This window comes from Choloepus didactylus, chromosome 23 (genome assembly GCF_015220235.1).
Source record: "Choloepus didactylus isolate mChoDid1 chromosome 23, mChoDid1.pri, whole genome shotgun sequence".
In the NCBI taxonomy this organism is placed as follows: domain Eukaryota; kingdom Metazoa; phylum Chordata; class Mammalia; order Pilosa; family Megalonychidae; genus Choloepus; species Choloepus didactylus.
The window spans coordinates 7,773,418-7,797,699 of record NC_051329.1 but is presented as its reverse complement, the minus strand read 5'-3'; the positions used below and the strand labels follow the sequence as shown (position 1 = coordinate 7,797,699).

General features: G+C 41.0%; 1 protein-coding gene across 2 annotated transcripts; it reads left to right on the top strand.

The window, feature by feature from the left end:
- Positions 1–1,927: 1,927 nt before the first annotated feature.
- TCTN2 (tectonic family member 2) lies at positions 1,928–23,915 on the top strand. Of its 2 annotated transcripts, XM_037817289.1 has the most exons (19): positions 1,928–2,115; positions 2,258–2,365; positions 2,774–2,850; positions 4,036–4,231; positions 5,886–5,954; positions 9,012–9,112; positions 10,281–10,477; positions 10,864–10,990; positions 11,803–11,944; positions 12,359–12,424; positions 13,358–13,492; positions 13,743–13,820; positions 16,393–16,473; positions 17,082–17,193; positions 18,253–18,359; positions 21,613–21,769; positions 23,103–23,228; positions 23,377–23,465; positions 23,724–23,915. In XM_037817289.1, the coding sequence occupies exons 1-19, from the start codon at positions 2,034–2,036 to the stop codon at positions 23,843–23,845; spliced, it is 2,172 nt and encodes a 723-aa protein (XP_037673217.1). In that variant the 5' UTR covers positions 1,928–2,033; the 3' UTR covers positions 23,846–23,915. The 2 variants fall into 2 exon arrangements, with proteins under 2 accessions (XP_037673217.1, XP_037673219.1); XM_037817291.1 differs by lacking the exon at positions 5,886–5,954.
- Positions 23,916–24,282: the final 367 nt, after the last annotated feature.

Here is a 24,282-nt window from a genome sequence, read left to right as displayed (position 1 = left end):
CTCTGGAAGCCATCCAGCCTTGGGGAAAGGTAGTGGCCTCTTTCACTTCCGGAGGGTCAGACAGGACTTTCCTCTTAAATGTTACACTGTTTTCTGTGTAACAACATGATTTCAGTTCAACACCATCCTAATTTTAGACTTTTCTCAATTCCTTTTACAATCAGCATTTCTCTTTTTCAAACCAATCCCTGGCAGCAGTGAATGTGCCTTGATTTGGAAATAGGGTCTTTGCAGATGTCATCAAGTTAAGATGAGGGCCTACTAATTGGAGTAGGGTGAGCCCCAATCCGATGACTGGTGTCCTTATAAGGGAAATTTGGACACAGAGACACAGAAATCTACATGCAGATGGAGGCAAGCCTGGGGTCACACAGCCACAACCCAAAGAACGTTCAGGATGGCCGGCGACCACCGGAAGCCGCGAGAGGCAAGGAAAGTTCTCCCCCATAGGTTTCAGAGGGAACTGCTGACACCCTGATTTCAGACTTCTAGCCCCCCAACTGAGGGTGAATTTTCTGTTGTTTTCAGTCACCCAGTTTGTGGTAATTTGTCTCTATGGCACTAGGAAATGACAATGGCAAACATTTATTTGGCACGTACTGTTTTCCAGACACACGGCTACATGGATTATCCCAGGTAATCCACGCATTCCCTTCTGTAGCCAGCATAATAAATGAACATTTCTTGCATGCTTACTGTGTGTGGACATTGATCTGAACTCCCTGTTACCTCAGTCAATCTTTATACCATACTATATATCATCTCCTTGTTTAGATGCCCAAGGTCACTTAACAGCTAGTGAATATACTGGGCATAGGGGGCAGGCAAAATCCTAAACCAGGCAGTCTGACCTCAGAACCAACACACTTAGTCACTGAGCTGTAATAACTCTGGAGACCCTGAGGTGCTTTGGGGCTACTGTCATAAGAAAAGCAAAAAAAAAATTTTTTTCCAGGCACAATCCTGATACTTTTGCATTCTGTCCTATACTGGGCAGCACTTTTTTCATGTCCTTTGATTAGATTTGCCTCTGGATTGCTGAGAACTCTGTTTAGTAGAAACCCTTCAAGAAACTGGGATAATGGTGATAAAAAATTCAGCAGTGGTGTATAAATATAGCATTGCAGCCTCAAGCCCAGTTCCCTCATCTCCTCCCAAATATCCCTGTAAAAATCGAGTTTATTAAGGAGCAAATCCTACTCCTTTCGTTTAGAAGCTGCTATCTATAGGCTCGTTCTTGCAGTGTGGTTGAATTAACTCTAAGGACAGGGAAATTCCGTTATTAAACTGGAGAAGCTCTCTTTTTAAAAAAGAGTTCCCATGTATCCTCCTCTTCCCCCACAGTTTTCCCTATTATGGACATCCTGCATTAGTGTGGTACATTTGCTACAACTGATGAACCAATATGGATCTCATTATTAAAGCCCATAGTTTCCCTTCTGATTCACTCTTCCTTTTGTACAGTTCTGTGGGTTTTGACAAAAGTATGGTCATGAAGCCACCATTACAGTATCACCCACAGAATAGTTTTACTTCCCTAAAAATGCCCTGTGCTCCACCCATTCATCCCTCCCCCCAAACCCCCAGCCCCTGAACCCCTGGCAACACCAACCTTTTGAATATCTCGTTAGTTTTGCTTTTTTCAGAATGTCATAGTTGGAATTACACCCTATACAGCCTTTGAAACTGGCTTCTCCAATTTAGCAATATGCATGTAAAGTTCTTTCATGAGCTTAACGGCTCATTTCTTTTTATCTCTGAGGACTCCTTTTTTAAGATCCTCTCTCAGCAGCCGAAACTGCGTGGATGCCTTGTGGGCTCGGCGAGATGCCCTGGGCGGGCTCTCCTGGCGCTGGGCCAATCGTGGCGCGCCGCTCCTCCTGGTCGGCTGTTGATTGGTGGTTGCCATAGCTCCGGGTATTCGCTTGACAAGATGGCGGCGGCCGGGCCTCTGAGGGTGGGATTTCGGGTCCGGGTCCTTTACGGATTCTAAGGCAGGAGCTTCTGGCTAGCGGGTCCGCGAGGTCCAAGGCATGGGCTTTCCGTCGCCCTCCCCTCTCCTGTTGGGGCTCCTTCTTCTGCAGGGCGTCCTAAGACCGCTGTGGGGGGACCTCGGTGCGTACGACGGGCAGGGACGTGCAGGGCCCGGGCTGAGGGGACTCCTGGACGAATCGCCACCAAAGAAAGCCGCCAAACACAGCTTAGGCAGTGGGTAACCAACTATAAACTCCTCCCTGTCTCCTTCCTTCCCGTCTAGTTTTCATCCCATCTTTCATCCGCATGTCCGGCCCTGAAGTCAGAGCATACCTGGTTGGAGGCACCGAGGACATGAGGGTGTCTCTGGCCCTGCTGCAGGACGAGGCGGGTAAAGAGGCCAGCCCTTCTCGTGGTGAGGGTGGGGGGTGGGCCAGCTCCGGTCCTAGGAGCCTGGCGAGGTGGCATCCTCTGGCTCCCTGCAAAGCCGAGATGGGGAAGGAGGACTACGGAGGTCCAGAGGGGACCTATGAACAGGCTTGGTAAGAGAAAGCTGGAAGTCATCGTGGCTGGCATCACCGGACTCTCCCTATGGGTGCTTTATATGCATCACCTCATTTTCTTCATAAGAACAATAATCTTTATTTTAAACCCATTTGACAAAGGAAGAAACTGAGTTTCAGAGAGGTTGTCACACTTGCCCAAGGCCACACAGCTTGTAAAGCATCCAACTAGGATTCAGTCTTAGGTGGCCTGACTAAAGAGTGCACACCCTTAACTGTTTTAATCTCCTCTGTAGAAATATTGCCAGTTCCAGCGTGTAGAGTGCTGAGCAATGAGACAGAAGACTGGAGTTTGACTGTGACCCCAGTGATGGTAAGGCCAGAAGCAAAACTTTCTCTGCAGTTTCTTTTTTTTTTCTTTTTTTTTTTTTAAATCACTGGCATGGTTTATTGTCATCACATAACAATGATTCAACACCTAATTTATAAATATAAGATATTATGTACCACCTAACCTTAGATATAATTATCTGATGGTATATTTTTATGTAAAGTTGTGGCTTCTTATTAAATATTGAAATTCAGGTCAACATGGCATGAAGTCACAATTTTTCTTAAAATTTTGTTTCTTAATGATCACAGATTAGTTGTGGGGTGAAGGAATATCAAATATAGGATATTTGGCAAAATAAGGCTTCTAAGATTATTTGTTATCTTTGAGTTATCTGCAGTTTCTGTAGGAGGCCCACATTTAGTGTTTCTGTTGTAGTTCTCTTGATTTACTTCGAACTGTTACGAAATTGTGGATTGTCAGATGTGGTACGCACCCCCTTATGGCCCAGAGGTTCTTATCCTAGGGTTAGGAGTCCTTGGACTAGTTTCAAGGGATCTGTGCACTCTGAAATTGTGTGTAAAATGATGTGTGTAAGTGCCTGTTTGTGATGAGGGAGTCTCCAGTTTCAACCAAATTATCAGAAGGGTCTGTGATTCAAAGCTTCATAACCACTGTTCTCATTGAACTCTGCCCTTATGTATAAGACCACTCAAGCCTGGTGAGATGACATGTCTTCCATTCAGTATGTGCTTATCAAGTGCCTACTATGTGCAAACTATTAATTCTGGAGATTAAAGGATGAGAAAGACTGAATCTGCCTGCACCCCAGGAATGAATGTTTTAGTAGACTTGTCCAAAGTCATTCCGATGCCATGAACTGGGGACAGCATTCTTTAACTTTTTGTGAATGTAATAGCCAGCTGATAGGATGATGAAGACCCTGAAACGGTTTTAGTTGAACTGAGTTATCAGACCTGTGTCTAGCTTTCTGTAAGTATTCCATAGTTACTTGCTTTTATGTTAGTTTGAGGATTAGAAATTGGGACTTCTGTATTATCAGAAGTTTACAGGGTGGAATTGAACAGAAGTATTTCGTCTTTGTATATAATTCTCCTTTTGTAAAATGATCTGATATATGCTTTTATTGTATTTCCAATTATGTTTAGCTATAATTATGGATGCTGTTTTGAGTCCCTATAAAAGTAACAATGTTTCCTTTTTTAGAATGTGTTGGAAGTGACAGTGAGGTTGAAAAGGGATCTTCAACAGTGTTCCTCTAATGAGACAGATTCCTTCTCAGAGTTACCATGTATTGTCCAAACTCTTCTGGTTTCGGCATCTCACAATGCATCCTGTTTAGCACATTTACTCATTCAAGTGGAAATTTATGCCAACTCTTCTCTGACCCATAATGCATCAGGCAAGTAAAGTATTTGACTATTAAAAAAATTCAACTAAAAGATTATCTATTGAACTGTGTGTGTGAAGGTGGGTCTAGGAGAATTCTATACTTTCTGCATGATTTTTATGTAAACCTACAACTTCTGTAATTTAAAAAAATGAGATAAAAATTATCCGTTTGCTTATAAGCATGAGGGCATGTAGTATGTATACTTGACTTTATTTTTGAGTCCATCTTACCTTTCTACATTTGTTTTCCTTTTGTCTGGTTTTCTTATTTTAAAAGATTTTACTTTGTGATTATTTTACCTAAGATTTATTTTATCTTGTCCATTGGCTGCATCTTTGTAATCTTTTGGGGATTATGAAAATAAGCAAATTTATTTTTGCATATTGATTCCTATGACTTTATCTTAAAAAAAAAAAAAGGTATGGAAAGACTCATGAATGAGTTTCTAACAAAACAGTAGATTTTCTGTGAAAGTTTTTGACCTCCAGCTCCTCTTCCCAGAGGCAGCTGGTAGGGGTATTCCTTCTTTAAAAACACATACACACACAATAAGAATGCATGATTCACACTATTCTATCCCTTTAAAAAAAAGAAAGAAAGAAAGAAAGAAAGAAAGAAAAAGGATAATATAACGTAAGAAATTGTTCCATATGAATACATGTGGGTTCACCCCATTCTTTTTAGCAGTGGCATAGTATTCCATTGGGTGGATATAGCATTGTTTAATTAACCAGTCCCCTTACTGATGGACTTTAAGTCATTTCCAACCTTTTGCATTTGTAACTAGTGCTATAGCAAAAATTACTATGCACATGTATATGAATCTTTGGATATGGGAAAACGGTTTTGCATGATTCTTCCCTTCACATATTGGCAGTGTTCTGAAAACAAAAGAACATCCAGGTAGGTATGCCAGTGTTGAGGTGTCCGCTCTGACAGGTGCTAGTACCTGGCATGTACCTTGTCCCCTGCAGCAAGCTCTAGCATCTCTTGCCTTTATGATCACCTGGAAGCTTTTGTCTTTAGTAGCCAAGGTCTTTCACTTTAAGACTCTGGCAGTGTCACTTTCCTTACTTATCACATCCCCCCAACTGTGTCCTCCTTGTGGGTTTGAAAGTTGAGGTGGATTTTGCTACTGCCATTCAATGGAACACTGGGCCCTCTGTGTGCTTATATGGAAAAATCTCCAGGATACACTGTTAAGTGAAAAAAGCAAGTGCAGTGGGTCTCAAAGGGGGCAGAAATAAGAGCATATATTTATATTTGCCTAAAGAAATTCTAGGGTATCTGAGAAGCTAATAATGCATTATCTAATTGGGGGAGGGGGTTATATAGGAACAGGGAAAGGCTGAGAGGGATGACTTTCACTGTGTACCTTTTTAATATCCTTTTTGATCTATGTAAGCCATGTGAACGTATTATCTATTTAAAGGTTAAATTTTTTTTTCTCAGAAAAAAATATTCAATGGGATGTTTTTAAAATCCACAGGTAGGCTTAGTGGTAGATATACCATTCAAAGCAATGATTTTCTTTTCTTTTAAAAATATGCTTGAATAAGTTTAGGTGCCATTTCAGAATGCTTTTGTACAACTATCCAAACTTAGGAAAATTAGAGTCTTTGTATATTAGTAATTATGAGTTGTCCATTCTGACCCCATGAAGGTATGAAAAGTTTTGCAGCCAGTCAGTCTGAGATCAGAACAAGAAAAAGAATGGAAAAACAGACAGGAGGTATGTGGCATGCCTGGTAGCAATAGAGTGCCTTAGGATGTGTAGTCTGAAATGGTTAGCAAATGAGATAGGAGACATATAGATAGATATACAAACATCTATCTATATTTCACATAGTAAAACCCTATTCTAAAATGCCTTGCCAATGTCACATAGGGTTGATTATACTGAGGGTCAAACCTTTACCCTTGTAACATGGTCTGTTGTGTAGGCCTTTCCTTGTTCCCTGATAACTATTGACATACTAGGGTTCTACTATATTATACCATAGCATATATAATTAGTTGCTCTTTAGATGTTTTAACTATTTTGTCATTAAAGTTAACTTACATGGAGTTTAATCAATTGCTATTTAGTTTTCCAGCATGTTCCAAATCCTAGGACAAAAGTAAAATTCAGCAGATTGAAGCTTTTATCTGAGAAATTTTTGCAGGGAAGCTAGAAGCATTGCCGTCTCTAGATCCTGAGATAGGAAGCTGAAATGTGTGCAACATATTCCTTTTTCAATGGAAAGAAGTCCAGAAAACTTTAATATTCTCAAGTATTTAAGCAACAATCCCTGCAGATTAGTCATCTTTAAGTATTTCTTATTTGCATCTGTAATATCTCCAACTGCATCATGTCTCTGGAATATTTGCATCATTTCATGAACTGGTTTCTCTGCCTCTGTTCTTGCCCCACTTAAATTTGCTCCCTACCCCACTGTCTACACACCAGAGTACTTGTTCTGTTCACCTGTCTCCTATAGCCTCTACTTACAACTCTTCAGTAGCCTCTCTTATCTATTGCAGTTCCCGAATCCGGCTGGGCATTGGAGGACCATGGTTGGGAGCTCTTTAAAATACAGAGTCCCTGCCCCAGCCTAGTTTGTGTTGTTTTCCCTGCCTGGAGTGCATCTCTCGCTCTCCTTGCTCCTCCCAGTTCTTACCTGGACAAACTCCTCAGTATGTTTCAGACTCAGCTCAGACGTTCTCTCTGCCAGGCTGTCTTCACAGACCCCCAGTGCCCCCCTTGGGTTCCCTTAATAGCTCTATTGTGATATGTTCACGTGGCCTTGGTGACCTCTCCTTCCCGTTAGAGTGAAGGTCCCCCTAGGGAAGCTGCCGTGTCTCATCGGATCATCAGTACATAGTGCAGCTCCTGACATCTCATAGTGTCACAGGTGGCCATTGAGCACTTGAAATGGGTGAGTCTGAATTGAGATGTGCCCTAAGCGTAAATGCTATTTTTTGAGGACATAGTTTAAAACAAATAATGCAAACTACTCATTAATAACTGTTACATTAACAGCTTACAAAATAAGTAAGCAAACAAATGCAAGGAGGCTGGGAAAAGGAAACAGTGCCGATAAAGGAGATAATGGGAGTGGAAGGGAGTGTAGGGAGAAACTTCTCTAGACAGGAGGTTGGGTAAGGCCTTTCCAGGGAGGTGAGCTTTCAGCAGAGGGGAGAGTGGGGCTGGGGGAGCGGTTTCCAGGGGGAGTGTTCTGGTTTGCTAATGCTGCTATTATGCAAAATACCAGAAACGGATTGGCTTTTATAAAGGGGGTTTAGTATGTTAAAAACTTACAGTTCTATGGCCATAAAAGTGTCCAGATTAAGGCATCAGCAAGAGATTCCTTCACTGAAGAAAGGCCAGTGGTGTTCGTAACACCTCTGTCAGCTTAGAAGGCACATGGCTGATGTCTGCTGGTCCTGGATTGTGTTTCTGCTCCTCTCTCAGCTCCTGTGCGTCCTTAGCTTAGCATCTTCAAATGTCCTTCTGTTGGCAACTCCAAGCATCTCTGAGCATCTCTGCCAGCTTCCAAGCACCTGTCCAAAAGCGTCTCTCAGCTGCTCTTGGGGCGTTTTGTCCTCCCTTAGCTTCTCCGGAGCATTCTTTGGGCTAGCATCTCAAAGCATCAACATCAATGTCAGCTCTTAACTTCTCTCCAAAATGTCCTGCTCAGCTGCTCTGGGCTCCTTGTTTGTCAACTCTTTTATAGGACTCCAGTAAACTAATCAAGACCTAATCTGAATGGGTGGGGTCAAATCTCCATGGAAACATTCAATCAAGAGGTCACACCCTAATAAAAATGATTAATAAATCTGCCCCCACAAAATTGCATTAAAGAATATGGCTTTTGGGGGGACATAATATACCCAAACTGGCACAGAGAGGGAATGGCATATGTAGGGTCGTGAGGCGAGGCATTTGCTTCGCTGAGGATGTGACAGGGCTGGTGGTGCCAGAGTGAAATGAGTGAGACAGGGTGTGCACAGGACTGAGAGACTGGGGCCATTTCCCACAGGGCCCTGGGGCCGTGGAGAGGAATGGGGGAAACCAGTGGAGGGGTCTTAGCAAGGCATGATGGGGTTTAAATTGTGCTTTTTAGAAAGTTCTCTGAGACTGAATGTGGAGAATGGATTGGCAGAGTCTAGATTTGAAAAGGGACTGCTCTAATTTTGCAGTTGAAAGGTACTTATAATTGGCTGTGGAGTTGATTTATTGCAAGCTAAAATTTGCTCAGCATTCTGCCTTAGACTTAGTTAATTTCTCCTACATTTGAAACAATCACCATGTGAAGATTTGGATTTACAATGCATTAGGCATTGAGAGTGAGCACACAGCATAATTAAATATGACTTTATGTTTGTACAAATTCCAAATAAGTTGTCTGAAATGTACCATGGCTTCAGTTTTATCAGCAGAAGAGGTAATTAATTTGAATGAGTAAATGCTTAATATCGGACTATGTTGTGAAAAGGATTTTTTCACTGTATTGAAAAATAAAATCAGTGCATTAAATTTATCCTAACTTGTAACTTTTAGTCAGTTGATTCTCTTCAAGATGAACTGTGGCTTCTTTGGCTTCTTGTATTTGGGTTTTTGTTGGTGTCGTAGACACAGGCCTCCAGTGTATTTTATGCCCAGCTCATTTTAAGGATTCCTTTATGTGGAACATTTTAGTGGTGATTACAAAACGAACAATTCAGCTTTCATTCGAATGTCAAAAATGTGTCCGTGCTTTGTCAGAGTTTTCTGAGGCTGAACTTTGCTGCTGTTTGTGCGTTTCAGAGAACGTGACTGCTATCCCTAACCAGGTGTATCAGCCCCTTGGTCGCTGTCCCTGTAATTTAACAGCTGGGGCCTGTGATGTCCGCTGCTGCTGTGACCAGGTACGGGCCTGCTGATTATTGGGCACAGAAGTTATGCTGATGAGCTGATGGCATGTGAAGAAAACCATTTCCCCATTGCCAGCTTTCTAATGGTTGGACTTTCAAAACTGAGATTATCTATTGTGTTGCAAATTGTTTTCAAATTGAGTTTTCCTTATCTAGCATCATCACTTGAAAAGTGTATCTCTTTTGATAAATTCATGATTGCATTGAGGATCATTTCATGTGCTTATTGGCCATTTATATATCTTCTTTGGAGAAATGTCTATTCAGATTCTTTGCTCATTTTTAAATTGGGTTGTCTGTTATTGAGTTGTAGAAGTTCTTTATATATTCTGGATGCAAGTCCCTTATCAGATTTATGATTTGCAAAAAAATCTCTCCCATTCTGTAGGTAGTCTTCACACCTTCTTGACGGTACCCTTTAACATACGGAAGTTTTAACATCTGATGTCCAATTTATCTATTTTTTTCTTTTGCTGCTGTACTTTTGGTGTCAATATTTAATAATCCATTGCCTAATCCAATGTCTAATGCATATTTTTCATCCTCATTTACATTTAAGAGGAATGAGAGATGCAAAGAGGCACATTAACTGGTATCTAAGTTACCTTTTGGATGAGTGCATTCATGGTTTCACAAAACAGAAAAAACTTCGAGGCCACATTTATTAGTAATATGTAAGCAATTATATTTGATTAGTAAAATAAAACATTTTCAGAACTCTGGTTCAGGTAATAATAGGAAAGTCAAAATGGATTTGAATGGTGATGACAGTTCAAGGGGGAGATTTACTGTTTTACTTTTTATTCCCCGTTTGGGGTCCATTCTCTGCGCTCTTTTCTTCTCCTCCATTGTTTTGTGTGGGCACTGACTGCCGTCCCCTGGAAAGCTGCCATCCTCTGGAAAGCAGAGATCTGGCTTGGAGGCTTGTTAGGGAATTGACAAAGAAATTCCAGAACTGTTTGATTTTTTTATGGCACAAAGCACTTTTAGACTAGACTTTCCTGCTCGCTTACTCGTTAGCGTCCTGCTGGCCTCGAAGGGTTAGTGTTCTTTCGCTTCTGTTACCTGTGGTTAAAAACCCGTCACACTTGCCTGGGGGGCCTGACGGGTGGTCGCCGTGGGGGCGTTTGTCCCCTTACTGCTCTTCTACGTCTTCTTTAAGGAATGTTCGCCGGATTTGACGGAGCTCTTCCGTCAGTCCTGTTTCACCGGCGTTTTCGGGGGCGACGTGGAACCCGCCTCTGACCAGCTGTGCTCGGTGCCGGCGCCGCGCGGCGCCCCGGACTGGTTCCCGCTCCTGTGCGTGCAGTCCCCGCGCGCCACCGCGCCCTTCCTCGGCCTCTTCCACCGCGGCGCCGTGTGAGTGCCCGAGCGCGGGGGAGGGCGCGCTGCTCCCCGGGCCCTGCAGTCTGCCTGGCGTGTTTCTTGGGGCCCTGCCAAAGCCTCCGTGCTTAAATTATTCTAGTGTGTGAGTTTATTTTGCATTATTTGGAAGAATTGGGTGTTGTTGAAAATAAAGCGATTGATTCTGCAGATGGGTAATGGTGATTCTCTGGGATGAGGGCAGGAGTAACGGGCGCAAGGGGAACTTTTGTTTTCCTTATTGTATAGTTCCCTATTGTTGAAATTTCACAGCTATGAATTATCTTTATAACTTAAGAAGTAAAGAAAATATGAAAAGATGATTGTGCTTTAGCAGATGATGGTTGAAAGTATTAGTGGTAGTCTTTCTTATTGCTTTCCAGGTCCCCTAAACAAGACTCTTCCTTTGAATTATATTTGCAAACTGATGTAAAAGACTTTTCAGATTTTGGTTACAAACAAGGAGACCCAGTTATGACTGTGGAGAAAGCATATTTTACTGTTCCACAGGTAACAACTTCAATTTTAATATACTATTGGCTTTTTCTCTTACTTTTCCTATCCTATTGTTAATTTAGCTCATAACTATTTTAAAATCTCTCCTAAGTTACTTATTTTTTCTGCTATGGTCTTTCCATGAACTCAACTGTTTATGGTCCCTGGATTAAAAAAAAAAATAGCCACCCTGAAATTATTCACTATCATTGCTAAATCCTGAGAGTGAATTTACAAAATAATACCAAAAGGTTTTCTATAAATTTCCATTTAAGTAACTATCATTCTTTGTTTGTTTGTTTAATAATAGCCCATTTCTGGTAAGCTATAAATGGATCATTTTGTATAATGTTCTGGAATTTTGAAAAATATTTAAGACTACAGAGTTATATATGAAATCTTAATTTTTTAAATTCAGAATTATGAGGAAAAATATTTGTGGGACGAAAACATGGAAAGCTAAACCATTTCTCTTTACTATTCCTATGAGTCTTTTTTTTTATGGTATTAAAAAACCTGGTTGTGATGAGGGAGAGAAAATGAAGGTGAATATAATCGTGTCTCTGTGGAGTGAATGGAGCCGGGCAAGGAACTTTCTTTCTGTTTTCATTAAATGATATTTATTTTCTCTCCTTGACCAGTGGCTTCCAGACCTCAATTAGCAAATTAACTAGGTATTTCACCAAAGCTGGTCGACCGGCCAATGAACTAGCCGTTGTTGAAATTAAACCAGCAATAGGAGCTGGCTGCAGCTTCTTTAGGAGACCCTGATCTGTTTCATGATTAGAGGAGGGGTCCTCAATCTGTTGGGTTTTCCTTACACTCAGGTGTCCCTGACTGGGCAGTGCGTGCAGAATGCCCCAGTGGCGTTCCTTCGGAATTTTGATGTCACATGCATTACCAGTTTGGAAGTGTACAAAGAACAAGTTGATGTTGCCTCTGTGAAGATAAAAAATGGTGCTATAGGAGGTATGTTACATTTGTTTGAAAAAAGAACACAGGTACAGACCCGAGCATTAAGATATACTGTGATCTCATGAGAATACAAATCACTTCTCCTGGATCAATTTAAAATAATAGTTCAGGAAGGTTTTTTCTCTGGAAAAGTTCAACTCCATCAGCAGAAGATTGCACATTAGTTCTTATGTGCAAGTAGCTCTCCAGATTATTATCATTGTCTTTTGGATTCTCCTCCTGAGTTACACTTAGATGTAAAGCATGGCGGGATTCCCATCTGATGGTGTTTGGAGAGTGGGGTAGAGTTTTGTATTTGCACGTAGGTAGGTGTATTTACTGAATTTGTTTGATTAGCTTTTCACTTTGAGTAAGTACTTGTGATCATGCCATGTAGTTCCATGGAAGTTAATTTCTGTATCTTTTTAGGCATCGTTATACCGAAAGTAACCTATGAGGAAGCAACTGATTTAGACAAATTCCTCACCAATGCAGGTATTTCAATGTTATACTTCTATGTCATTTTTAAAAAATAATATATAGGCCTAGAATAAAATACATTTTTATTAAGAATTTCAGGAGGCTCACAACAGTTATAAAGTTATTCTACTAACTATTTATTGCTCGGATATGACCCTTCTTTCCATCTTGCCTTGCTTTAGAATAAGTTCTGTGTCCTTGAGCCAGTTCCTTCATGGCCCTGGGCACAGACTCTTTACTCATAAACAGGGAGGGGTGGACTTTGTGAGATCCCAGTTCCCTTTTAATTCTCAACTTCTATGAACCTTCTCTTAAATGTTTTCCAGGTAGGTTAAAGAATTCTTCAGGACACAGCATTTTCACTTCTTGCTTTCTTTTCTTTTTTTGATGATTAAAGTTTGCAATTGTGATGTGGCCTAGCAAGTTAGGTAGAGTTTGACTGGTATCACTGGAATTTTTGTTTTAATGTTGTAATTTTGTTTAATAGGATACTATTTGTGTGTTTGTGTGTGTGTGTGTTTACAATATGTTGTCATTCTTGAATTTATTCAATAATTCATCAAATATTAGTAGAGTATCTAAAGCAATAGCGAACTCTGCAGCGGGTCCCTCCTCTTATGGAGCTGGCATTTTGGAATCTTTCATTTAGCAAACCTTTTACCACGCATGTGCTCTGTGAGCCAGGTGCTGGGGATACAGACATAAAAGGAAAGGGAGCAGTTTTTTTCTGGTCCTGTGATGGTGTAGAGGGAGTGGCTAAGCCTGCCCCGGTGGGAGCAGGGAAGGATTCCCCAGGGTTAAGGAACTAAGCCTGGATTAACTCCCAGGGTTAGAGCATGGGAGACAGGCTGGCCGGAGGGTGTAGGGGAGGCACCAGCAGAGAACCACGCGGAACAAACTTCCACTCCAAAGAGTCTTTAATTTACGAAAGTGTTCTTTTATTTGCAGAAACACTTCTAAATAATGAGTCAGCCCTCAGAACCGTGAATGTGGAAGAACATTATATTTTCAGATGGAATAATAATACAATCAGTGAAATCAGTGTCAAAATTATTAGGGCAAAATTGAAGGCCCACCAGAAAGGTAACTTTGTTGAAGGCAGAGTGAGTTTTCATTTTTAAGTATTTTTTTCTTTCTTCAAGATTCTTCTAATCATAACACATAAAACTAAACCAGACTTGTTTCTTATGTGTACTCATGAGTTGATCAAAGAAACAGTACTTTTTTGCAAGTCAAAATGCAGTTTTGAGGTGAACAAAACAAAACCATGAGAGAGAATTTCTTTTTCTATTGAAATAGTACACATTATATTTTTATTTTGTTTTATTTCTAGGAATATTGACACAGAGATTCACAGTTGAATTTTTAAGCTACAACAGTGGCAATGAAAAGGAATTATCTGGAAATCCAGGTAAAATGAATATATGCCAGTCTTTGATCTTACAAACATGTTTTAGTTCAACATTCCTGCACCATAAAGAGAATTAAGGAGTAACTCTCTCCAGTCTTAGAATGTGACTGATCTTTTTCTTTATGTCTCTTTTGTGACACTGTATTTTCCTGATACCAACTTAGTTTTTTTTTGTTTTTTTGTTTTTTGTTTTTTTTACCTCAAGTGCCCTATTTAGTAGCAAGTTGCTACAAATGAAAGCATTCTTTCTCTGTAGCAACCCGTCTTTTGAAAGAGAGAGAATGCATTTTAAAGGGTTGGTAAAATTGTTTTTTTAAGAAAGAATAAGCTGCAGATGATGGGATTTTAATCTGGATATCCATGGAGAGACTTCACAGGGATTGTGAACTCCCTGTCACTCTGTACATTTTATGTTTATGTGTAAATACATCACCACCTGGTTTATTGTGTATTCATTTGTTTTGTTCACTGCTGCCACCCCAGGGCCTAAAACATGCTTAGGACTACACTGACCAAGTTACTAGCCAATAATTACATGTGGCTGCTGAACAGTTGAAATGTGACCAGTATTTCCTGTGGAAATGATAATATTTTGGATATACTGGGTTATATAAAATAAATTATTAAAATTAATTTCACTTATTTCTTTTTCCTTTTTTAAAGAAGGTTATTAGGAAAAAATTTAAAAGTCTAAAAATGTGTAATATTTTTAAACTACTTATGTGGCTCAGATTTTATTTCTGTTAGTCACCACTGGCTTAGAACATATGTAGGTGTTCAGGGAATATTTGCTGGATGAACCAGCCGGGTAGATGAACACTTTCTTTAAAAAAGTATTCCCTTCCTTTTTAAGTAACTTTTTATTTTGCATGACCTTCAATATTTATATACACTGATTTAATAATACATGATCCATTTTACATATATATATATATATATTTTAATCTGATTTTACTGTACTTCTTAATATGGATTTTGGGAGTTTATTGTTGTCTTTAAAAGCAATCCCCTGGAATTTAAGGTGTTCCGTTTTACTGACTTAATTTTGCAGGATTTCTGAGAGGCACTGTCAGAGTATGTAACAAATGTTGGAGACCTTTTTAAAAAAGTGTAAACTGGTTAAGAGCCAGAACTGTTCAGTCAAACAGTTGGATTATATGTGTGGCTACTGTCTGTCTAGCACATTGCCAGGAATGATGGGACTTTAGGACTTAAAGACATGGGCCCCATCCTCAAGGAAATAGCCATCTTCTTTGGACAGACAGCACCAAGTCAGAGGAAACAATAGTGAAAAATCTAAGATAACTGGTAAATTAGTGCTGGACTTACAGAGAAGAAGTCTAGAACTCCAGAGGAGTAGATAGTTGATCAATCAGTCAACTTTCAATCATTAAATAACTGTTAAATGTCTAGTCCTCTTGGTGCTGGAGATGAAGCAATGAGCAAGTCAGAGTGCCCACCCTTGGGAGATTCCATTCTGGGGTTGGGTGGAGGAGATTGTGCCTTGAAAAGCAGATAGTGCCTGATTGGAACAGGGATCAACCTAGTGGAGCCAAGGAGGCAGAAATGAGCATGGAGCGTGTGCCTGGGCAGGGGAGGGATTGGAGGCCAGTGTGGAGCCTGGGTGTTCAATAGTGGAGGGATTTGTAGTTGGAAACTCAGAAGCGAGGCAAGATCTGTGAGTGGATCCTGGTTTGTAAAGACAGTTCTGAAACCCATTTTGGGGGGACATTTGAGAAAATATAAACATGGACTGGATATGAAATGATTATAAGGGATTACCGAGACTTTTCCTAGGAGAAGTACTGGTATCATGATTATATAGGAGAATATCCTTAACTTCAGGAGATGCGTGTTGAAGCTTTTCGAGGTGAAGTGTCATGTCTGCAGCTTATTTTCAAATGGTCCTGCAATGTATGTCTGTATTGACACACACACACACACACACACATACACACACACCTTATAGCCAAGACAACTATGGCTAAATGTTAACAGTTGTTGAATTTAGAAAGTGGCTGTATTCATACAATATATTCATTGTATTACTTTCAAGTTTTCTGTATGTTTGAACATTTTTGTAATAAAAAGTTAAAAATAGGTTGGATTTGTAGGAGACAGATGTAAATAGGATTAAAAAACCCGACCTTGGGGATGAATTGATTTACTAGAAAATGACCCCAGCGAAAGGTTGTTTTGGTTGAAGTTTCCTTTACAAAGTGGTAAGTAGTGTCAGCCATTCAGCAAGTATTCATTAACTGGCCTGTCCAGTGGCTTAGTGCTCTCTTGTGTGAGAACCCAACCTGTCTCTTGTCTGCTTTTTATTTTTCAGATTTTATTTAAAAAAATCACATGAATTTCCTGGTCTGTTAAACACACACACACACACACACACACACACACACACACGAATGAAGGTGATAGCCTTCTCTCAAGGGTATTTTTAAAAAGCTTTGGCTAGGTAATGTTTTTCATCATGTATTCCTCTTTATATTATTTGAGGGATAGTGCGTGCTATGTTAGAATTTCTTAGGAGGAGAGATGCTGATTCTCACTTGTTGTGGTCATCCAGGTTACCAGCTTGGCAAACCTGTCCGAGCTCTGAGTGCCAGCGGGACAAAAGATGCTCCGACTTTGAACCTTTGGCAGTCGGGTAATCTTGTTTGGTCATTATCATTAGCCCTTTGGTAAATTATAATTAGAAGTATTGCCATATTTTGAATCTAATCAGCTAATCAATTACTGTGCAGCCCAATTGGTTTATTTAGGGGGAGGGTAGGGAGAGGTAGTTGTTTTTCATGATTCCACAGCTTTTTTTTTTTTAATAAGGAATGTTAACACTGTTTGCACTTGTAGTGCTGATTCTTAGTTAGAGAGATTTAAATGTGGGATTGGTTGGAGCATGAGTGTTTACTCTCTTGTCATTTTTGCATATTAACCCAATAGGTTGCTAACTGGAGACATGAGAATAGCTTCACTCCAAACTATGGAAAATCTATGGGTCTGTACTAATTAGCTGCATCTGCTAGAAGGCATTGCATTTCGTGTTCCGGACAGACTGTTGGTTGGGGCCAGGAACTCTGATACAGGAAGGTGCCTCTGTTTAGTTTGAAAGGATTAGAGTAACAATAATCTCAGTTGGCAAAAACTGGAAACTTTATTTCTAGTTATTGTTTTCTCTCTGTTTTTGAAGACAAAGGGGTATGAACCATTGCTTTTATTTAGCCAAAATGGTAAGGGAATAATGTTTTTGTTTTATAGCTGGAAGGGGTTTGTGTACATCGGCAACTTTCAAACCCATTGTATTTGGAGAAAATGCCTTCTCCGGGTGCCTTTTAGAAACTGGGATTGATGAAAACTGTACGCAGCTCAGGTGAGCGTTTCAACGATTAATTTATCTAGATTTTGAGTGGTGTGCTTAAAATTAATTCACTACACTAATACTGAAGGCCCCATCGCAGTTAATGTGGAAAACTAGAACCTGAATTAAAACTTGTGTGAAGGTGAGAGTGAATAAAGAAAAAATATAAACTTGTGAAACAACTTAGTCAATTCAAATGTCAAAATAAGGGAAAGTAGAGCTATTTATTGGGACTAAAGCCATTTCATCCATAGTTAAGCAAATTTCTCTGCTGAGGTTGGTTCTGATTATTGGAACCTAATTCTCCCATAACTGTAGAAAGGGCCAGAACCAGATATAATTGGTGTGATTAACATTTAAAAGCCCCGTTACATGGTGTATAAAGAACTTTCCACTTAAGCATTTGGAAAGTGTATCCGTGGATTTGCATATGCCAGCACATGCATTCTTATACGTCTTCAATCTGTGACGCATCCCAACAGTGCAGTTCTTTGGGGAGCAGGGAAAAGATGGGGGAGGCATTGAGCAGGAAAGTTACTCCCAGCCCCTGATCTCAGGGGGCTAGGCCAGGGTCCAGAGTCCCTTCCAATGCAATTCATAAGATTTCTTCCCTCCAATGGCATTTCGAGAAAGGAGGGATGCTAAGTTCTAATTCTTGATCTTCACTTAATTTTTTGGCTCAAAATTCTAGCTAGATATTTAGGTTCTTTTTACTGTTGGATCATTCTGGCCTATTTTATTTATCTTGGGACCTGGATATGTGATCCATGCACCTCCCAAGTTTTGTGACACCCAGTGGAGTCTGTAAACCAGAAGATATAAGTGTAAGTATAAGCTGTTAGCATCTTAGTCCAAAGTAAAAGGTTGCCTCTGCACATCCTCCTCTAGCAGCTCAGATCTGTCCTGGGAGGGCCATCAAAGTCAAATGTGACTCCCAGCCAGTTCTTAATGCCTGCTCCTCCAGCAGTTTTTTTATTTAGGTACTGAGCAAGTTCATCCTAGACCCTCACTAAAAAGGACTGCAGGACAAGGCCTGCTGGCTATGCTGAGAAATATCTTACTCTTTTGCAGGGAGAATGCTGTTGGAAGACTAAATTCATTAATACAAGCAACACATGTTGCAATGAGAGGCAACTCCGATTCTAATAATCTGAGCGACGGCTGGCTCGAAATAATACGTAAGTCGAAGATGCATAGGTGTCACGTTTGGTTGTCCTGACTACTCAGTGCTGGTTGTAGGGTTGAAGTCCCGCCCAGTAGTTGTCTTCCTTTGCTGTGGCCTAACTGGACATTTTGTTAGGGGTTAATTCTCCAGGAAGATGGCTCCGCACACCTCTACTTCTCCTTGATGCCTTTTTTGGTTTTTAAGAGGAACTTGACGTGAAGTTCAAATTGCCTGATTGTTTTATGAGCTAACAATCTTTGTAAATAGAAGTCCATATCAGATTTGGGAATTTTCAGTGTACTTTAGTTTGCTTTGCTATTTTTTTCACCAGGAATATGGGCAATTAAGAATTTACTTTAGAATTTATAAAAGCGATTTCGTTAACTTAAAGGAGGGTAATGTAAGGTGATTGAAAACATCATGAAAGATCACATATAGTCTTATTCCATTTATATGAAATGTCTAGAGTAGACAAACCTATATATAGAGAAAGTAGGTTAGTGGGTGCCTAGGGCTAGGGGTGGGGCTGGGAATTGAGGAGTGATAGCTAAAGGGTATGGGGTTTCTTTTTGGGGGTGGTGAAAATATTCTAAAATTGATTGCATTGATGGTTGCAAACCTTTGTGTATATACTAAAAACTGTTGAATTGTACACTTTAAATATATGAATTGCATGGTATCTGAATTATGTCTCAATAAGGTTATTACAAAAAGAAAGAAAGAAAAGAGAAAGAACAAAGGGCAACAGATTTAATAACAGCAGGAATCACAGAAGATAAAAAGACTTGATAGTCAGGCAAGAGAATCATGTGGTAGGAGATGGAGCTACATTACTTGCCCATGGAGTCAAAGTGAGTCAGCTTTAGTTTGCCATAAGAGACCAGACTTGCATGTTCCAATCCAAAATATTTGTCTTGTCCCTGAGAGCCGTGTTCCTCGGGTGATTGATGGAAAAGCTGAGGCCCAGGAAGGGGAGGCAGCTGGCCCCCTGTGCCAGTGAGTTAGGGCAGCACTTCTGAGTTTCCAGCCTCTACTCTTCCCAGCTGGAAAGTCAGCTGATGTTTTTCCGGTTTCTTGGGAAGTCTCTAGTGTGTGAAGGCATTGAATAGTGAGGTTCCTCTACTGCTATAATTAATGCAGTTGATTTGGGGGGAGCCCACTTGTTCTAGTTTGCTAATGCTGCCACAGTGCAAAACACCAGAAATGGATTGGCTTTTATAAAAGGGGGTTTATTTCGTTACACAGATACAGTCTTAAGGCCATAAAATGTCCAAGGTAACGCATCAACATTCGGGTACCTTCACTGGAGGATGGCCAATGGTGTCTGGAAAACCGCTGTTAGCTGGGAAGGCACATGGCTGGTGTCTGCTCCAAGTTCTGGTTTCAAAATGGCTTTCTCCCAGGACGTTCCTCTCTAGGCCACAGCTCCTCTTCAGAATGTCACTCTCAGTTGCTCTTGGGGCATTTGTCCTCTCTTAGCTTCTCTGAAACAAGAGTCTGCTTTCAATGGCCATCTTCAAACTATCTCTTGTCTGCAGCTCCTCTGTCAGCTTCTGGGCATTCTTCAGTGTTCCTCTTGGCTGTAGCAAGCTTGCTCCTTCTATCTGAGCTTATATAGTGCTCCAGTGAACTAATGAAGGCCCATGCTGAATGTGCGGGGCCACGCCTCCATGGAAACCATCCAATCAGAGTCATCACCCACAGTTGGGTGGGGTGTATCTCCATGGAAACACTCAAACAATTACAGTCTAATCAACACTGATATATCTGCCCACACAAGATTACATCAAAGATAATGGCATTTGGGGGGAGATAATATTTTCGAACTGGCACACCACTCTCCCACATCCCCTGTGGTCACTGCAGATGCTGCCGTCCCCTACCCTCCCGCTGGCTGGTGGGAGCAGGTCTCTGGATCCTGCACTCTCCCTGTCCCCAGCCCCTCTGAGGTCACTTTACTTCAGTGGGCTGGAATTCCCTCTGCAGACTACCCGGACTCCCTTCCAGCCTGCATCATCCTGTACGCCCTGTGCTTGGGGTCAGGGTGACCACCACCTCTCCCACCCCCTTGGGTGGCCAGGAGTCAGGTGTGATGTCTATGGGTGTGACGCAGCCCACAGCACGCTCTGTGTTTCAGGGAGGGGTCCAGTGGGCCCCAGGGCACTTCAGGCTGTGATTTACCTCAGGTCCCAAGGCCCAAAGTTAGAGCCTGATTTGGAGATGATCCTGAAGGTCATTACCTATTGGCCCTCGGGCTCTGCCATCGAGGCAAGGGATGGAACAAAGAGGACAGTCAGAGCACCTGAGAAGTAAAAAGTATGGGATGGTTCAAGAGAGAGAAGCCAACAGAGGTAAGGCATCAGAGAGGTGATGGCATTTTGTGGCTTTCAGGGTGGAAGCAGGCAGTCTCTACTTCATGTGAAAGTCAAAAAACAACCCCGAGCCTGCTTGATAAACAGAAGTGATATTGACACGTGTCCTTGATAGGAGGAGCACACGAGACATTGTGAAGACACTGTGCCATGCCACTGACCTTGAGAATCCCTGAGGGGTCACACATAGCCCTGCCAGAGTCACCACAGCACTGCCCTACACCTCCTAGTATTGACCTTGTTTTTTTTACCCCTATGTACCACTTTTCAAGATAAATGAAAATTAATTTCTCAATTTTATTCTCTTCCAGTTGTATTATTGCTATGACAACAAATTAGGAAATTACTTTTTTTCCTTATTTTTTTTTATTACAGCAGTTGTAAGTTTACAGAAAAATCATGCAGAAAGTATAGAGTTCTCAGATTCTACCTCCAAGAAATTACTTTTTAGTGTATTGAATAAGTTGTTAATAATGGATTTTAAATGTCTTATACAGTGTTTACTAAAATAGTGACTCTATGGAATACTTTTCTTTGCAATTATATGGTATTTGTTTTAAAAGGCCAACTGGTTTTTCCTGGCGAATTTGGAAACTGAATCATGATTTACAGTTTTATTATGTGGGCCAGGTCATTTAAAGTTTCAACAACAGAGAATACATAAGGAAACATTGTAAACACAGCTTCTTGGTTAATTAGTGGCAGACTGTACTTTGTGGACTTCAGGGGTGACTTGGTGATTGGAATGACAAGTAACTGGAGCCTGTTGGAGATTGAAGCCTCATTAATGTGATTCTTAGCTAGCATTTATTTAGCATGTTTTGGTATCACTACCTTGTAGGGAGAATGTTTTAAAATGATTCTTTCAAAATGTGTAACTTAACATTTCCACAGGTGTAGATGCACCTGATCCTGGTGCAGACGCATCTGTTGGCCGTGCGAATGGCGGCTGTGTGGATATTCCTGCTCAGCTGAGCGTCCGCATCCTCATCTCGGATGCTGGCGCCATGGAAGGGATTACTCAGCAGGAGATAGTTGGTGTAGAGACAAGGTATGATCACATCTTGGGTAAGTGTTATTTAGAGAGAATCATTAAAGTCAAGAGACACTCTCATTTAAAATCTGATCGTTTATTTACAGGGTGCAATTATTAGCAATTTGATTTAATGAATAAATGGAATATGTGTAAATTATATGCATAACAGAGACTTGTTTTCACTTCCAAGTATTTATAAAGCTATGTATAAGGGTTTCTGGAAGATATTTTAGGAAATACAAAGATGAATAAGAGGGACGTAGTGCTAAGAATATTTTGAAGCCTAAGAGTGTAATTGGTATTCTAATCAGGGAATATAGCCCCGTGGGGAGAGACTTTGGCAGCAGGTAGACTTGGCTCATGAGCTGTGACCCAGGCATTCCGTAACCTCTTCTGGGCTGCAGTTTCCTCCTTTGTGAAATGGCGCTAGTACCTTTAGCTGTCAGGCCTCTTTCGGTTTCAACGACAGGATCCCAATTCATTCTTACTTAAGCAAAAAGGGAACTTTATTGCTTCAAGTTCTAAAAAAAAATCTACAGAGATAGTTCATGATTCTCATGCTGGAGCCAGGAATCTTTTTCTCTTCCTCTCTGGTCTCCTCATTCCTTCAGGTTGGCTTCGTTCTCAGGGAGTCTTCCCAAGGGATTGTAAGGGCTAGGAGCAGCAATTGCAGGCTTAAATCCCTTTAGCAACTCCAGTGGAGAGAGAATGGGGCAGGCTCTTATTGGTTCAGTTTGAGTCATCTGCTCATTTTTTAACCAATCACTGTGGTCGGGGTAATAGATAACTCTGATTGGCCAGGCTCAGGCAATGGGCCCACCCCTAGATTCTGAGAGACCAGCCGATCCCTTCTAATCCACCGGAATGGAGAGTGGGAAAGGGGTACAGAAAGGAGAGAGATGCTGGGTAGGCAGAAACAACAGAGGGTAGGCTGTGTTGAGGGGTACGTGAGGTGGTGCATATAAAGCATTTTTGCACTGTTCCTGGCACACAGAAAGCCCTCAATGAAGGGTTAGGTGGTGGTGGTGGTTGTTATTTTATTATTTGAGACAAAGCAAATTGGCTTCAGACGCACGGGCATGAAATGAGATAACAGGGAGGAGAGAGCTGAAAGAAGATTGGCAAAATGCTGGTGATTGCTGATTGTAGTTGGGTGATGAGTACGCGGAGGTTCATTATACGTGGAGTCTCTCTCCTTTTGTGTCAGTTTGCAGATTTACCTACTGCAAAGGGGAAAGCACTGGTGGAATTTGAAACTTCTTTATGAGAATTTCAATTTGTGTCCTCCTTGTCCATTACCTGATGTTCTCAACAGAATAGAAACAAGTTGTGAATCTTTTTCTCCCAGATTTTCATCTGTGAACTGGCAGTACCAGTGCGGGCTGACTTGTGAAGATCAGGCTGGCCTTTTCCCTATCAGTGCTGAGGTCCAGTTTATCCAAATACCTGCGCAGTTACCCCGCCCACTCACTAGGTAATGCTGGTGCTGATCTAGCTGGTGTTATTAGAAAGCTGGAAAATATGTATTTGAAAATAGGAAATGTATTTCTTTCATCAAGTTTTGATGCGTTCACTTGTGGCTGGGTGTTGTAGTTACCTTTATCTTCTAAAATGTTTTCTAGATTCCAGGTCAATTTTACGGAGTATGACTGTAACAGAAATGAGGTGTGCTGGCCGCAACTTCTGTATCCCTTGACCTGGTATTATCAAGGTAGGGTAAAACAGATTTCTGGAATGGTTATTGCTAAATTTTTGTTGTTGTTGTTGATGTTGTTTTAATTTAAAAAGTAATGCATAAACATCACAAAAAACTTAAAACCTTTAGAAAAGTTGTAAAAAGAAAAAAAATACTGATAATGTTACCATTTAGAAATGATCACTCTTATGGTTTTGGGTTATTTCTACCTAAATAATTACCAAAAAAGAGTTGATATAAGAATGTTGCTTAATTTTACTTGTTGTCCTGCAGGGGAACCATATTCTCAGTGTGTTGCCAAGGGCTTGCTGTTGGTATCGTTCCTCGTATTAGCTCTGTTCCTCAGTGACCCCTGGACTAGAATGTGCAAAGCATGGAACTCGACTACCATGTGACATCTTAAAGACCATCGGCATTTCCTTCCGTGAAGTGCTGCACTCCTGTGTGCCGCTGTGCAAAATTTTAATAAACAAAATGTTTATTTTTGTAGAAAAATTTTAAGTGCTCTGTGAATTTTATTGTTTGTATGTAGCTAACCGAATGTTCAGAGCAGTGCTGAATGAATGTTCTCATGGCTGGGCCAGACCTAGTGAAATGTGTGCAAGGGTCGACTATGTAAACAAATATGTCACAGTCCAAGGGGGCTTTTGCAGCCAAAGGACTAAAGAAGGCACCGGGCATGGTCTGAGGCATGAACTTTTATTCAGGGCTTACTTACAGGAATAGAACGGGAAGACAGTCAAGCTGCTCTGAATGGCGGCCAATGCAAAGCTCAGTGTGAAGGTACTCCGCACTTTGGGGGGAACTGGTCAAGCCAATTATAGGGGCTTGA